Genomic DNA, 17,235 nt, shown 5'->3' on the forward strand with positions numbered 1-17,235 from the left:
GTTCATCTATGTTTTTTGCCATTGTCTCAGATAATTCAGTTAATTTTATATTTTTCAAAAAGGACGTGTGTTAACATCAGAGCAGGTGTCAATATTTTGTACAATGAGTTAGAGACTAAACAGCTAAACAGCAATTTCATCTTTATGTTTGACGACCGCTGCTTTCTCAATCTGAATGCTAATAGTTGGCTAGCTCTATGACCATGCTCATAATTCTTCTGATTGGAGAACCTTAGATTGCCTTCAATTGTTTCAGTGACCAGATCATTGTATTCCCTTTGTGCATCTTAAGACAGTAGGATTTGAGCTCTGCTTATGTTGTTGTTCCAATTTTATAATTGTTTGTTCTAGTTCCTGTTGTCTATCATCCGTCTTTTTCTCTCTCGCACTTGCAAAAGTGATAAAACGACCCCTGAGGTTTGCTTTTGCACAGTTCCATATTATAAGTGGCGATATTTCTAGGGAGGTATTGGTGCCAAAATTTAATTTGAGTTCTGTTGTGATGAGGTTGATGAACTCTTTATCATTAAGTAGAGATGGATTTAACCGCCATTGTCTAGGTGTTGACTTATGTCCTATGTTTCATGAGAGTTCAATAGCTAAATGGTTAGAAATGGTCATTGGTAAAATCTTCAAGTCAGCTATTTTGTATAGTTCAGCCTTGGGGGTAAAAAAATAATCGATTCTGGAATAGGATGCATGCCTATGTGAATGAAATGTAAAGTCTCTGCAATTGGGGTATTTGCTTTTCCATGCATCCACAAGTCCTAGTTCTGTAGATTGATATTTTAATGTTTTACTCATTTGAGAGGGCATAGTAGTGGAGACCGGTTGCTTATCCATAACCCAATTGAAATCTCCAGAACTATGCTGTGTAATGTTTAATCACGTTGAAGACTTTTCTAAGGAAATCTGGGTTGTCCTCATTTGGAGCATTCATAAAAGACACATAGCATCACACACATGGCATCAATGGAGCCATTTAACAAAATAAATCTTCTCTCTGTATCCTTATGGATTGTGACCAAACTGAAATTGACTTGTTTATGGATCAAAATAGATACACCTTTCTTGATTCAGCCCATGATTTCTTTAATTTTTCATGCTCCATGTCAGATAAATGCGTTTCTTATAGAAATGCTATCTGACACTGAGATTGCTTTAGCTGACGGAGAAGCTTTTTCCTTTTGAGAGGACTATGAAATTCTTTAACATTATAACTTACATCTTTAGTAACCCTATTCAAAATATATAAATTAATGTATGCATTACTCAAATGCGTGAGGATGTATGGAGAGAAAGTAGGTCCGAGTGGTTGTGATAGGAGTGAAGGAGGGCTCAGAGGAAGAAATAAAAATTTTAATGAATTTACAAAATTAAAAAAATGAAGAAAGAAAAAAAATACATAAGGAATAATTAAATAACCAGCAGCTGTGTGACAAAGCCATAATATCAATAGTAGGCATTAGGATATTGGTGAGTCTTTATTCATGAATGAACTTCCTCTCTCACCGTTTTTCTTAACAAACAAAGAACCCAGAGGGAACACTGGGACCAAAACAAACAGATCAACGGGGAACTCTCTTGGACTCAAGAACATGAGTGTCAGGTTAGTTCTTTGGGATCTAGTCCCAAGCTGCAAAAGGCGAACAAGCAGCTATGTAAGCTGTTCTCTATGCTAAGTATCTATTAGGCTATAGTGTCTATTACTAATTGCGTGTGCTTACAGATCCAGATATGAACAGGGGTTGTAGATGTTCACTACACAGGCTCCTACAGAACCACAATGAAAAAAAAGGCAAGGTATAACGGTCTCCCAAATTATATAAATCCCTTACTGTTTCTTGCATATAGGAGATAGGCATTTTCAAAGTATCTAAGCTAAAAAGACCGACAAGAAATAGGATCAGGTTGATCGACTGAGGACACTGTGGTCCTTCCAAAAAAGTAAAGAAAAAATATTAAATAAATCAGGTCATCTTAACTTGGCGCAAGATAACCAGATTACTGTAAATAAAATGTTCTCATTTCGACAGTGATCAAACGTGCGCACCTGTTACATATGATGTAGTTACATTCTCAATGTGCCGCTATGGTTGCGCTACATTTCCTACATTATAGATTAATCATAACTGTATATTGATATGAGATGGAGAGTCAGTATTCCAGAAATGGAGTTGATCTTACTTTATATAAACAGGGTGGCCGCGGGTCCTTAAAAAGTCTTAAAAAGTCTTAAATCACGTTACCTAAAATTAAGGCCTTAAAAAGCATTAAATTGTCTTAAATTAAGATTGGGTAGGCCTAAATATGTTTGTGTCATGTCACGGCGAAAATGCAGGCAATCTGTTGTCAAATATTTTTTCCCGGTAGGCTTTGCGCTGCGTTGTCGCGGTAACATAACCCCATTTGTATATGTCCTATCCCCTGACCAATTGGCTATCCTAACCTTAACCACTCCAACCAATCAAGCTGCTTCGTGGGCGGGTGTTGGCGTGGCCGTAGTAAGTGAGATTTGTAATTTCGCGGGATTCGTAATCTAGCAGAATGCAGGTGATACAGTAATTGTTGATATCCGTCTAGAAACATGGGGAAATGCAAGTTCAGTGACAAATGGCTTGAAAACAACGAGTATCCTTGGTTAAGGTCGGTGCCTGACAATGCTTATGAAGCGAACTGCGTTATGTGTCGGAAGATTTTCAAACTCGGGCCAATGGGGATCAGAGCGGTGGAATCGCACGTATAAAGCAAAAAAAAAAGACTACGTAAAGACACGCCAGCAACCCGCCATCGCTAGTTTCTGCTCCACCGCTAGCAACATGTCAACGCTACAACGCTAGATGTTATGCGGGAAATCTACAGCCAACAACGCCAGCTGACCTACGAGCAGTTTGTGGCTCTACGCCAACACTCGGAGCAGAGGGGACGGGGGGGCTGAGGACCGTGACAAGACACAATTCATACAGGTCAAATGACGGGACTGAAGAAGTGTTCCAAGTAATGCTTCCAGATTCAAGGCTTGTACAGTCATTTACCTCTGGAAAAGACAAGACCAGATACGTGGCTAAATTTGGATTGGCGCCATATATCAAAAAACCTCATCAAGAAGTCAAATCGGTGCTTGTAATTAGTTCCGAACACTGAAAGACAACCAAAAGCAAACAACTGGACTTGCGTGGCGTGATCGTTATAAATTGGTAAGGACACTCTTTTGGGAAGGCTTTCTCAAGTGCAAAGTCACTGTTTTGTTTATTATAGTATATGAATTGTTTTCCAAGTATATTCACAAAAGCTCAGGAGTAGACATCAAAACTTGAACAAAAATTGGTCACTTGGAGACCTGAAAACACACAGATAGATACACACACACACACACATTCCCACACCGCAAAACACTCATACACACTGCTGTCTACTTTCTCTCCATGATGAGTCCTCCACAAACTGCAACCCATCCATCTAAGTCTCTCTCTCTCTCTCTCTCTCTCTCTCTCTCTCTCTCTGTGTTCTTTTAGGCACAAATCATATAAGAGTCTTTGCATTTTAAAAGCAGCTGGAATTGGCATTTAATAATTTTTTTGTTCAAATGGAACAGTGTTTTTTTTAATATTCACTTGATGTTATTTCACTTGATGTTATAACTATTTGTTCAAGGGACCCAAATGTTCTGAAAATATTGTAATAATATAATTTAGGACAGCAATTACATTTTTGTGTTATGCTTTCAGATTACACACATTAAGTCAATGTTCTTAAACTCAACAGATTATTGTCATTTTACCATACTGTTAATTTTGTGTTTACTTGGAAAGATTACTGTATATTTCCACTTTGTATTTCCATCGTAAATTTGGTCTTAAATTTCATTTAGAATTGGTATTAAAAAGTCTTAAAAAGTCTTAAATTTAACTTGTTAATACCTGTAGCCACCCTGTATAAAGACTCAGGTACTTATTAACAATGTTCTTTTCCCACCATGTTAGAGGTGCACTTATCAGGTCTCAGTCTCTGTCCCTGGAATTATTCTCCTTTTCACATAGTCCATCGCGTCAGCCACATCCCGAAATTCCTTCTCCTCTCTGTTGTGTGTGACTCAGAATCTGGCTGGAAAAAGCAGACCATATCAGACTCCTGTTTGTCCTCCGAGTAGTTTCGGACATCCGTAAAGGCCGCTCTTGCTCTGGCTACACTCGCTGTGTAATACGTGTAGAAGGCCACTGGGTTCCCATTGTAACAAAGTAGGGCCAGATCTCAAGCTCTTCTTAAAATCTCCATACAGTCTCTGTCATAGTGTAATTTTGTAACAATGGCATGGGATTTATCTCATGCCTTCCTAGACCCGAGGCTGCAATGAGAGCGATCAATTTTGATATATTTGTCCATCCGCAGTGTCTCTTTCAGTAGTTTAGAAACTGCCATGGATGGGCTTGAGCCCGGCTGTTCTAGGATTCCCACAATCTGGATGTTCCCTCGTCTCATCTACCCTCTAGGGCTTCAGATTTTCCTTTCAGGTTGTCCAGTTCACTTTTAAGAGTGCTCACTGTGGTTTGTAGGTAAACAACTTCATCTGACCGAGGTTGGTTTTGGTCTGATATTTCCTCTCATTTGCTCAATTTCTGACCGGATGACAGTGAGGTTGTTTACAATTTCAGATTTTACCACATGTAGTTCACATTTTTGTGTTTCAAAATCGTCAGCTAACACGTGTTTTAGTTTCTGGCTTATCGCTATTGAAATATCCGATCTCAGAGAGGAGAGGATGTCTGACTTTATCACGTCCAGATCCATGCTTGTAACTCCTGGTTTTGTTTGTGCAACAGGTCAGTTGGGGATACCTTGAGCACCTGCCAGACCTCAGGCCTTGTATTGGTGGAAGCAATGAAGTCATATTTGCAGAGATTTGCCGGCAACAAAAGCAACTGATATCAAACGTTGATGGTTGTTGACGACAGGGGTATATGATTTAAGTAGTATTTTGTAGTTTGGATGACGTTGAAACATAAAATTATTACTGGTCCTGCTGGAGCGCTTACAAACATGTCTTACTCCATATCTTGCTCAACAGCGCCCTCTTTTTAACCCTCTTTAAAACCATAAAAAAGAAAATTACAAGAGCAAAGGCAGAGCAAATCCGCAACAGACAGTGTTTTCAACCAACTCCTGAAGCCAACGTTAGTTTACATTAATTAGTCAGCTAAACCCACAGTAGTAATCCTGGAATCATTAAGAAATTAGCCAGAGACTGTGTTTGCAACCAACTCATAAATTAGTTAGCTATCTTCAGCGGTGCGGATAAACTCTATATTTAACAGCAATTAATGAAATACCTGTGTCTAATATTAAAGATGTCAAGTTTGGATGGTGTTATTTTTAACCCTCTTTAAAACCATAAAAAAAGAAAAATACAAGAGCAAAGAAATACAGAGTCACTTTAACAGTGCATTTATATGCTCTAATGTAAGCCCCAAACGTTATCATGTCCGGATAGCTAGCTTGCTATCCAAAGTTGTGATTCTGGAAACATTGAGAAATCAGGCAGAGACCGTGTTTTCAACCAACTTCTGAAGGTGACGTAAGTCAGCTATACCCACAGTAGTAACCCTGGAATCATTGAGAAATTAGCCAAAGACTGTGTTTGCTAACACTAGTTAAATTAATTAGCGATCTGCAGCGGTGTGGATAAACTCTGCTAGCTACAGTTGTCAGTGAGTCAGACTCAGCGTGCGAGGTTTCTGTGTGTAGCATTGACAGTAGGGTTGACGGTAGCTTATCATTGATTGAAAAAATACAACTTGTGAATTAAAACAAAATTTGTTGTTGAAAATAAAAAAAAGTCGGGGAAGCAATGTGTGGAGTATGACTTGTTTCTGTTGTTTATTGATTGTGTAGTGTATTGATGGGATTTGTGTGGGGCGAATGTGCATAATGCTAAATTTACCATATGAGCTGTCATAAAGATAAACCCCAACCACCTTCAATATTTACCAGCCTTTATTAACAACCGGCATTATCTTTGACAGCCACACCCTTGGCTATTTGGTTTGGATTGAGTTTGGTTTGGTTTTCACCCTTTTTTAAACCAAAATTACAAGTGCAAAGGTGTACAGAATGGATTTAACTGTGTGTTTATATTTTCGAACGTACGCTACAAACGTTAGCATGTCCTGCTAACTAGCTTGCTACCCATAGTTGTGATCCTGGAAATATTGAGAAATCAGCCAGAGAGAGTGTTTTCAACCAACTCATGAAGCTAATGTTAGCTTACAGTAATTAGTCAGCTATCTGCAGTGAATAAACTCTACTAGCTACACATTGTACAAAGCGTGCAAGGTTTCGGTACGTTTCTGTGTGCGGTAGCTTAGAATAGATTGAAAAACACAAAGCAGGGACGCCTAGATATAACTAGTAAAACCAGTATTTTATTTACAACCCTCTTTTGATGTTTTTAACCCAGCCTTCATTAGAACCAGCCTTTTCATTGCCAGCCAGGCCACAAGCTATTGTTGAAATAGTTTCATTTTTCATTTTAGTATTTACAATAGACGGTGCTTAGCATGTGGTGTAGCTTGTATGCTGAACAACACTGTTCATTGTAGTTTTGAATCCTGCTATTACTGAGCCCTTGACAATAACTGTTCATGAGTATACTTGGAGGTTAGTGAGGTCATTGTGCAGTCTAATTGAATCAATGACATATCACAAATCTCTGTGTCCTCATACTTCACTCAGCTCTACTGGCGAGACCACATTAGCCTGCTGTTATGTCATTTAGTTAGCATTAAAGCTTAACTGAGTTTGTATTGAGATAGACCACATTTGTTTGGTTTGGTTTTCTTCTGGGGACAAAATGAAAAGAGCAGAACAGAAGGAAAAGAATGGAAGGGAGAAAGTGACAGGAGTAAGATTGTAAAAAGATAATAGACCAGGTGACAGAGACAGAGAGATAAAAAAATAGAGAAATGAAAGAGGAGAAAGATCAAATAAATACAGAATAGCAAAGGCAGGAAGTGAAAAGGAGCAAGAGGGGTTGTACAAGGATGACTGGGAGTTTGTCACCACACAGAAAGACAGGGACACGGGGGAGCTGTGGAGGCTGGACCAGATCAACTAGAAGGGAGGGAGGGGGGAAAAAAACAGTAGCTGTTACTTCCAGCAGCCTGAGGTCTGAGGCAAAGAGCCATTATTCCCTCAGATATCGCAGCTGATTGCTCTAGACTTTACTGTACTTCACTCGGATGGACTTGAGCGCTCGGGTCACTGGGAGGTTGGTTCATCTTGGTGGAGGCCGAAGATTAAAGGACCTCCTCTTGGTGGTTTATAGATCAACAAAAGCTGCAGCCAAACACACTCAGACTTCTGCTTTTAAAGAAGTGGCACTATTGCAATACTACTCAAACGGAGCAACAACAGTCTAAGTTTAATGTTAATAAGGCTGAGTGGGAACCGTGCACTGACTCATGCTGACTTTTTTGGGCGGCTGAAACAGGGTTCTCTTCTTCTGAGATTCCTGCAAATTGAGCAACATGCATATCTTACAGCCATACTGCATCAACAGGTTGGTGTGTTTCTGTGAATATATTTCTGTGTTCAAAAATGTATGTGCTGCTGCTGCTGGCATCCAAGTCCCGTAGCGCATGTTTACAACTGATAAAGTAAGGAATGTATGTGTGTGCCCACAAATTGAATTTCCAGACTATCACCACATTAAAGTAATTTTATCTAATAAGATGTCTGAGAATATAATTGTAATATTCCTGTTCATTAACTAATTTTGACAGTTTTTTTTTTTTTTTCTCTGAAGTCCAAGTAATCTCTGCTCAAAGCCTAAGTACGTTTCAAGTAATTTGTTCCAAGTCTTGAGTTGTATTTTTTGGGTCAAGTTGCAAATTGTGTTCAGTCCTTAGTTAAAGGAACACACCACCATTTGTTGAAATAGGGCTTATCACGGTCTCCCCTAGCTATAGATAGGTGGGTCTCAGTGCATGCATTGCTTTAGTGCAGTGCAACACCAGCAACGCTGCCACTAGTAAGCTTAGTGTAGTGAATGGAATCCTATGTTGCCGGTTAACATGTTAGCATGTTTTGTTCAAAAGTGAGCCAAAATAATAATAAAAAAACAAAAACTGATTGCTTCTTGTGGCCTGCTAAGGTATGGATACCCGACCCAACCCCGACAGGCCGGGCCGGGTTCAGACAGATACTTAGAAATTATGGTCCGGCTCGGTCACATCAGCTCGAAAAGGCATGTTGTAAAATGGTGCTGCGGCTCCTTTAACCCTCATGTTGTCCTCGCGTCAAATTGACCCGTTTTCCTATATCAATGTTCTTTTAATGACCCAAAATAACATGACTGATTCCACACAACACTCTTTGGCAAGTACAAATCTTTACTTTCATTAATTTTGGGGTGTCTTATTCAATTTTATAGCATTTGAAAAAAACAATTGAAGTGTTTTTGAAATAGTACTGAGTAAAAGTTGACATATTCCAGTCTGTAATTATCCATCAACATACATTTCTTTAATTTTAGTCTAAATAATTCCTAATTTCTGCTTTTCTAACTCAAACATTAGGTATAATTTCTTAGAAATGAGGTTTATTGATCATAAATTCCAAAAATAACTGTAAATTAAAGTTAGTGTTATGTAGTGTTGAAAACGTTCAAAAAAGTGACAAACAGTGAAAAAAAGTGTCAAAAGTTTTGAAAAAAAAGGACAAAAGGGAAAAAACGTAAGAAAAAGTTAAAAACATTGTGTGGGTCCGTGTTTGTGGGAAGTGGGCAGAAGAGAGATAGAGAGAGGAAGCAGACGTGTTGTAGATGCGACCGAAGCAGAGTTGGTGGAATAAGTTTAAGTTTTGTACACAGTGTGTGCGGTGTCCGAAATAAACCCCAAACTGAAAGCCAAGTTCATTTATTTTGCTCACCAGAAACGAGATTTTAACCCCAACGTTACTCATTTTATAACATCAGCCCTGGAGGTAACAAGTCTCCCCTGGTTTTCTAACCACCACTGTTGGAAACTAAGCCAGCAAGAAAGGTTAACACATTGAACATTTTAAATTAAACCGCTTACTAACATATGCTTGCTTCCCCGTGTGCACTTAAGCACTCATCGGTTGACATTTTCAAATGCCTTCCTACAGTTGCTTAATAAAAGCAGGCTTTACACACCAAAAAACATAGCCTACATATGTCATTAGTTTAAAGAAAAAAGAGATTTTAACTGGGCTTGGACATATTTTTCTTAATGCCTGTCGGGCTCGGGCCGGGTTCACGGCTCTGTGCGGGCCAGGCTTAGACAGAAAAATTTGTCCCAATCCAGACTATGGCCTGCGTATTCTTAACAAATACAAATAGCTATGCAAATTAGGACTAGACAAATTCCTAGGCAAATATTGACTTGTGACAGTCAGCTATTAGCTATTATATTATATAGTTAGCTATAACATGCTAACCGGCAACATATGATTCCATTCCCTACGCCAAGCTAACTAGCGGTAGCACTGCCAGTGTTGCACCGGACTAAGACAATGCATCGACTGAGACAAAAAAAATGCATTGGCCCACCTATCTACAGCTAGGGGAGACCGTAATAAGCTCTATTTCAACAAGCGCTGTTGTATTCCTTTAAGGCAAATCAAGTCCCAAATCAAGTCACTTTTTTTTTTTTCTTACATCCAAGATACCTGTGGTATCGGCTCACTTAAAGACAACAGACAAGGTATTAGTTAAATGTATTATCTAATAAAATAATTGGAAAATTTGACTGCAGTAGATGGGAAAGAAAGATGTTGTGTTAATTTAGCCAGTGTACATACCTGTATATTTTCTGTTTTCCAGTGAAGTCCACAGTAGTCGAGTGTCGCAACTTTCATGCCTTACTGTCACATCTACTGCAGTCAAATTCACTGTGTTCAATCAGAAGGAATATCTGCACATGGCAAGGCACTGTTAACTGCATTTTGAGTATGTTTAGAGGCTAAAAACATGTTTAAAACTTGCCCTGTTTAAGCCTGTTGGGGGCAAAATCTAGCAGGAGGCTAACTCGGTGTACACTGAACCAATTGTTTTCATTTTGTTTTTCATTTCATTTGATACTATAAATAAAATTGAATTGAATTGAATTGAATTGAATTGAATTTGTCTCACTACTGACAGCACTACAACTTTAAAAAAACAGAGCTACACGTTGGAAATTGACGGGAATTTTCCTTTAAGTTCATTTGGTGAGAATTCTTAAAAGAAATGTGGTGACTTACCAATATAACGGGGCCATCTGCTTTAAAACCAAAAATAAAGCCTAATTTGGCCTCCTCTGATTTTGCGTTGAACATCGGCCATAATTAATAATAAATCTAGCCTAATTGAATGTTAAGCCGGCCGACAATCCATTACATAAATTGCTTAAAATTTGCATCCCTTGACGTTGGCCAGCGGTTAGAGGACTGCTTGTCTGCTTGCTTGCAGAATGTAAATTCTGGAGTGTGGTCTATCTGTATAGTGTCTTGAGATAACTCTTGTTATGAATTGATACTATAAATAAAATTGAATTGAATTGAATTGAATTGAATTGCTTGTGTCTACCGCTGTATCAATTCAACAACCCACTGTTTGAAAATGACTATGATTTCAAGTGGTATTACATTTTTCTTTTATCGTTGTCATTGTTAACTGCATGTGATCTGCATGAACAGAAAACTTGAGAGCAAAAGTAAGAGGACAAGGTTTAGCAAACAGCACTTTAGCCTCTTTTAACTTTGTTTTGGTTATCCAGTCCAAACTTTGCATGATAAACCCACTGTACTGTTACATGCCCACAATAATGACAAGGACAAGGGTGGCAAATAGCTGTTGAACAAAGTGGAGCCTTTAGCAGCAAAAGAATCAGAACATTTCCCTGAGAAGTTGGAGACCAAAATGCAGCAAAAAACAACCTGTAAATACTGGACTTCCGTCTGTAAGGTGGACATAAACAAAATTCCAATGGGATGACAATGTTTCTGAATCCTCTTCATGTATAAATAGGCAATAGGTTTGAGCACGTTCAGCATCAGAACAATAAGATATGTTTTTAGCCTATTCTGCTGCCACCTAGTGTCCAGGAATGGATTTAAATTGCATAGTCACAGTTTTAAAGATGTCATCTTTTTTACTGTACAATCGTAGTATTTTAATGTTTTTTTCCTCAATATATGTCTGCTTTGACTTAGGGTTTAGAGGCCAATAATTATTTCAATTGCTGTGGTTGCATAAATGGACACTAGGCCTCCAGTGTTTTTATGCCACAACCATCCAACAAATTTGAGTATTACTTCATCACTATCACACGCTCTTTAAAATGGGGTTTATTGAATTACTGTAATAGTGGAAGATATAATAATGTGGGTGTTTATGTTATGGTAGCAGCTCACCTCACAGTGATCATAGACCAGACAGTTTCCCACCATGTTACTCCCTGGCCGTGTGCACTGCAATAAAATGAATAAGTCTGCTCAACGGCAATTAATAAGTCTGCTCAACCGTGAAGCAAAGCAAGAACAGAGACATCAGAGGATTTTGCTTTTTTGGTTGGAAGAGGAAAGTGGATTTGACAGCCAGAGAGAGGAATGGAGTGAGCGAGGGAGGGAGGGGATGATGGGAGGAGAGCAGTGTTACCTAACACTGCTGAAAGAGGAGAGGAGAGGAGAGGAGAGGAGAGGAGAGGAGAGGAGAGGAGAAATGTCTGGGAGGAAAGTTGAAAGAGCAGAGAGGAAGAAATGGGTGGTAGCCAAAGTGGGAGGAACAGAGAAAGAAATTTTGTGGACGAGGGAAGGAAAAGGAGAATGGGCGGGGGCTGTAGAGCAAACAGGCAGACATAGGGGATAGATAGTCCAAAAAAAAAGAGGGAGAGAGGACTTTAATCCTTATCTGCTGCCAGGAGCAAATGCAGACTACATCCTGTGAGAGTAACAAAAGCTAGATGGAGAATTACAGAAAGAGATAGGGAAGAGGTGTGTGTGTGTGCACATGTGCGTCTGTGCCTGCGTGCGTGTGTGCGTGCGTGTGTGTGCGTGCGCGCGCGCATTTGTTGGTATAGGCTTTAAATGACCTCCATATATATTTTTTAAAAGTGGTTAAAGAAAGAAGAGATTGTATGAAAAGAGAAAATTGACTCAGACATACCTCCGGTCAAGCTGTTTAGGGGTGACAGCCGCCAAGCAATTTTGTTTTTCTTCTTTGATGTTTGTTTGTATGGAAAAGTTTGGTGCTGTTGAATTTTTTCATCCACAATGAATAATCAGCCAACTTTGCTGTTCTATGAAGCTCTGTGTAGCTTTTTAGCTTCTCTTAGATGGCCAGAAAATCAATAGCTTTAGAGCTGTTGAAACCTAATTTTTGGTGTTGTGCAAATTTCTATAATAATCTTTCGGTGAATTGTAATTTAAGTTTCCTGGGAGAAAACTTCTGCACCTGTGCTCCTCTCGGCTCTGTTTTTAGGCTTTAGATTCAGAATATCCAGCTGTGACTGGAGACTTTGGCCAATCACCAATTCACTTTCAGAGAGAAAGAGTTTCTATTGGCTGTTCTGCACGTTAATTGCCCGTGCTGCCCGGTCTTTCTCTATTTCAAATTCTGGCATTTTTCTTTGTGTTCTACCGACTGCAGCTTTAAGCTACAGTCAGTTGGTTTGACAAGATAGTAAAAGAACTTTTAACTGTTTTTTTTTTCATTTATTTTTAGGAAATTATACAAGTAAGCAAAATGGTAGAATAATGGATAACAAAAAAATATGTTTTTTCATCACTTTCATCACTCATCAATGTTTTTTGCATTGTAACATTACTCTCTCCTTTTCTTTCTCCCCATCCTCTTTCACTCCCCCCCTCCCAGGTGGCCAGATGTGCCGAAGAGAAAGAGTAAGAACAGCCAATGTTCGGTGAAGAGCGTGTCTGGTAAGGATTTATCATCTCCACCTTTGCCTCTTTGTGTTTCACGTCTCACATCCAAACAAGTGAACACAATTCAAGGTTTCTTTCAAGCCACTTAGTCTTTTGATATGTTGGGAGGTAAGGGTAAGTTATTTTTTTTTATCTTGGATCCTATTTTCTTTTGTTTTGTGTGTGTAAGTGACTGATGGGAACAACAGTCTTTAAAATTTGTCCAGTATTTCGCATGGCCGCTGCAGTTGTCAGTCAGCAAAACAATCTGCAATGTAAGTTAATAGGGCAATTGCGCACCTTTGATTTACATCCACAAAAGTGCTTGTTTTACCACTGACAGGCTTAGATTGTTCTATGCAAGTGTCTGATAACATTATGGAAAGGATTTCTAAGGAGGTTGACCTTTCTATTAAAGACTAAGATTCTTCATGAAACAGCCCAGAAATTCTTATTGCTAAAGCCACCAATATAATAAAACTGTAATTTTATCATCATAAAACATACTTCATTCAAAGTCGACAGACACAAAGTTATTAAAACTATGAAAAGCCATTTTGGTTTGTCTTTCCACTTTTCTAACATTCACAACTCTAGTTTTGGTTAAAATAAACACACAGTTTACATGTCAAAAATATGTTGGTTCCATACACGCTAACAGTTCCAACATGATTGTGATTTACAGTTGGAAACTTCATTTAGCAATCATTTTTACCAATTATACATGGATCTGAAAGTGTTATCTGTTCACTGACAAGTTAATGCATTAAAGTTTTATTCATGTTACGTTTAGTAACGTTTCTGCATTTTTGTCATGTCATTCTAATAAAATAGTTTTAATGTACATTGTAACCACCAAGCATTACCATGAGCTACTTGTAAACATAGCACATAGTAATGAGCTAGATCGATATTATGTCAACATAGCCCATAGTAAGCTAGATTGATATTAAATTTCATATCAATAATTCAGGTCTCTACTGTGTTACAATGCTTCAAGGTGCCATGTGATTAGTTGAAAAAAACTTTGTGCCAGAAAAGAAACAGTATTACTGCTACTGAATGTAATTCTGTGACATTGTACGATTTTCAATTACTCTCTTACATATCATCTGGTGTTACCTGTGTTTTTCCGGAAGATAGAACAACTAGAGGGATTAAAGCTTACTGTAAATGACGCCATTGACAGGCGACCAAATTAAATGTCACTGATTAAAGGCAGGGTTGGTAATAATTTCCAATACACACTTTTTTTATATTTGGTTTGAAATGGTCTTTCCAACAATTAATAACTATAAAAGTGTAGAGAAAAAGATCTGTCCTTTGTAATATTCAGTGTTTGCTTGCCGGTGACTGAGACCTGAAGTAAATTTGTGGTGCTTTCTTTGCTCTGATCTGAGGAAGCGGTCAACAGTTAGATGAAGCGCTGATATTACATAATTTATCTTTATTAAAGATTAAAAAACTGATAGGTCTTTAAATTTAATAAGAGGTATGCTATTCAATCAACTCTATCAATACGGTTTAACCCTATAAAACAAGGATATATTTACGTACTAAACATTTAATGTAAGCTGAAGATTCCACATTTGTTCACCTGATTATAATAACAACAATAGGTTTTACTTCAATTTTATTCAATTTTATTCATAGTATAAAATCATAACAAATGTTATCTCAATACACTTTACAGATATACAGTAGTTGGTCTAGACCACACTCTAATCTACAAAGACCCTATAATTCCAGTTATTCCCCCCAAGAACAAACATTTACTGCGAGAGTGGTGAGGAAAAACTTTTAGAAAGAAACCTCGGACAGACCCAGGCTCTTGGCAGGCAGTTTCTGCCGGTGCCAGTTGGGGGTGTGAGGAACACTGGCAATAATAGTCACAGTAAATATAATGGAACTATGACTATAAATAGTAGTTGTAGTAGTTCGTGGCGTAGCAGGGCACTGCAAGGTGTTACAAGGTGTGGCAGGGCACTGCAGGACATACCAAGGCACTGCAAGGCGTTACAGGGTGTAGCAGGGTGTAGCAGGCCACTGCAGGGCATAGTAGGGCACAGCAATGCGTTACAGGGTGTAGCAGGGCGTAGCAGGGAACTGCAGGGCATAGCAGGGCACTGCAAGGCGTTACAGGGTGTAGCAGGGCATAGCAGGGCACTGCAAGGCGTTACAGGTTGTGGCAGGGCATAGCAGGGCACACCAGGGCACTGCATGGCAGAGCACGGCATAGCAGGGCACTGCAAGATGTAGCAGGACACTGCAGGGTGTAGCAGGGCATAGCAGGGCGCAGAGCAGATCCACAGTGACAGCAATAACCAGGATTTTGGTGCCACCCTAATCCAAGGAAAACTGATTGGTGAAAAAACATAAGATGGAGAGTGGTAGGGACTTATTTAATCAACCTGATGGTAAGGAATTACAATAGTCCAGCCTGGAAGGATCAAATGCATGGACTAGTTTTTGATTCATTTTGGCAATGTTACAAAGGTGAAAAAGGCTTTTCTTGCACGAGGACACAAAGGCTTCTGGGAATCGGTTGACAACTCAAACTTGTCGAGAACCTAGGCACCCGTTTGATTACATAGACTCATGCATTAGGCATGGTTACGGTCTCGTACAGTAGCCTGGTGCACTGTCTCTTCGTGACAGCCTACCTACCATATAACAAACATTTAACTTAACACAACAACCACAATAACATGACGTGTAATTGTATGTGATATCCATCGGTAATGTAGCCTATGCATTTCTATGTACACACTCATCTAAGATGCACGAGCAGTAAGACACCTGTTTGATTACATAGACTGGAGCAGTTGCGGTTATATTTGGTCTTGTTCAGTGCCTGGTGCGCGGTCTCCTTGTGACTGCCTAAAGTTATGAATATGGGTATTTACAATTTTACCAAATTGACAAACAATCAAAACAGGGCACCACCCTGGAATCAGGGACCAATATTGAACTGTGAAACAGTCTAATTAGGTGGTGTTCCCAAAATACAGATCTTAATTTGATACATTTATCTTGTATCTCTGAAAGGAACAGGACGGTGAATTCGAGCACTGACTTGTTTTCAACCAGCAGTTATTACAACAAATACACAAAAACAATCACAAACAACTGCTATTTAAGGTAAAGTAGAATTTATTTAACTTCAAAATCATCAATGGCCAATCAATATTTCTCCGATCAATCAAAACCAATATACTTCTTTTAAAACTACAACAAAAAGCAGGAACAAATAAGCACGTGGGAAGACATGTCGTTGTCTTCTGTGTCTCTTTGTGTGTGTGTGTGTGTGTGTGGGGGGGGGGTTGCAGGATTGGAGGAGGGAGGGAAGAGACCGCGGGGGTTTTTAGGCAACGCAATGAAGACGGTCCAAGATGGTGGATTGTGTCGTTAGTTGTAAGAGTGGTCGACATAGACATAACAAAGAGTAGACGCCGCATTGACCACTACTGCCTATTGGCGCTGATGAGCCGTGGGGCCGCCATCTTGGACCGGTCACCCGCTCCACTCAGTGTAATGTGTTTGGTAGGTGAAATGAGCTGTCAGCGCATTTAATTAATCAATCTCACTGAATACAAAACGGATTTTCATGTTTTTTTTTGCTACAAAGGTCATAGATGTAGTTATGATACAGTACAAATGGTTAGGCGTATTTTAATATTCATAGTGTGCTTAACTGTAATAGAATATTCTGATATGATATAAATTCACCAGACGTCCGTGATCAAAACTGGGAACATAATCCCCAAAAAGGGAGAAAAACGGGGACATTACCAGATTGACTATCAATCTGATTGAAAAACCTAATGTTGTGTCTTTAAAAACAGAACAAGGACAGAGGTAGTTTTTTTTTTCTGTATTTGGTCAGGGACAGACAACCCTAAACAGGGACTGTCCCCTAAATCCGAGGACGTCTGGCCACCCTAGACCCTAGACCAGACATCCTCAGTGTATCTATCATTTGTAAATGACATTTAGCAGCCGCACTCCCAACACACAGACACACACACTAGGGTTGCACGACATTGACAGAATGTGATATTACAACATCGATGTGAATTCTGATATTTTTAAACATATGTAAAATTACAAAATAGATTCATAACAAATTAAACAAGTTTTCTTACAACAAAAGGTTTATTTCAACTGACAGTCATATTGGACTGGTCCAACATGAATAAATAACTAAGGACCATGTCTACAGGACAGGACGGGTTCTACAGGTTGGACAGTATAAATGTATAAATAAAGTTATAATATAAATAACTAAGGACCATGTCTACAGGACAGGACGGGTTC

General features: G+C 39.0%; 1 protein-coding gene and 1 long non-coding RNA gene across 3 annotated transcripts in view; both read left to right on the top strand.

The window, feature by feature from the left end:
- Positions 1-17,235, top strand: part of LOC116702639 (thyroid hormone receptor alpha) — a 106,541-nt gene that overhangs the window by 19,424 nt on the left and 69,882 nt on the right. Inside the window, exons 1-2 of one of the 2 annotated variants that reach the window (XM_032536960.1) lie at positions 7,134-7,555; positions 12,872-12,933. In XM_032536960.1, the coding sequence (XP_032392851.1) occupies positions 7,524-7,555; positions 12,872-12,933 (94 nt within the window). In that variant the 5' untranslated portion in view covers positions 7,134-7,523. Of the gene's footprint in view, positions 1-7,133; positions 7,556-12,871; positions 12,934-17,235 lie in introns of those variants that run through there. The other variant, XM_032536959.1, reaches the window with a different exon arrangement.
- On the top strand, positions 13,627-13,935 carry LOC116702642 (uncharacterized). The gene is made up of 2 exons (XR_004335227.1): positions 13,627-13,796; positions 13,857-13,935. It is a non-coding gene; the product is annotated as an uncharacterized LOC116702642 (long non-coding RNA).

The sequence above is a fragment of the Etheostoma spectabile genome, chromosome 15 (assembly GCF_008692095.1).
Source record: "Etheostoma spectabile isolate EspeVRDwgs_2016 chromosome 15, UIUC_Espe_1.0, whole genome shotgun sequence".
NCBI lineage: Eukaryota > Metazoa > Chordata > Actinopteri > Perciformes > Percidae > Etheostoma > Etheostoma spectabile.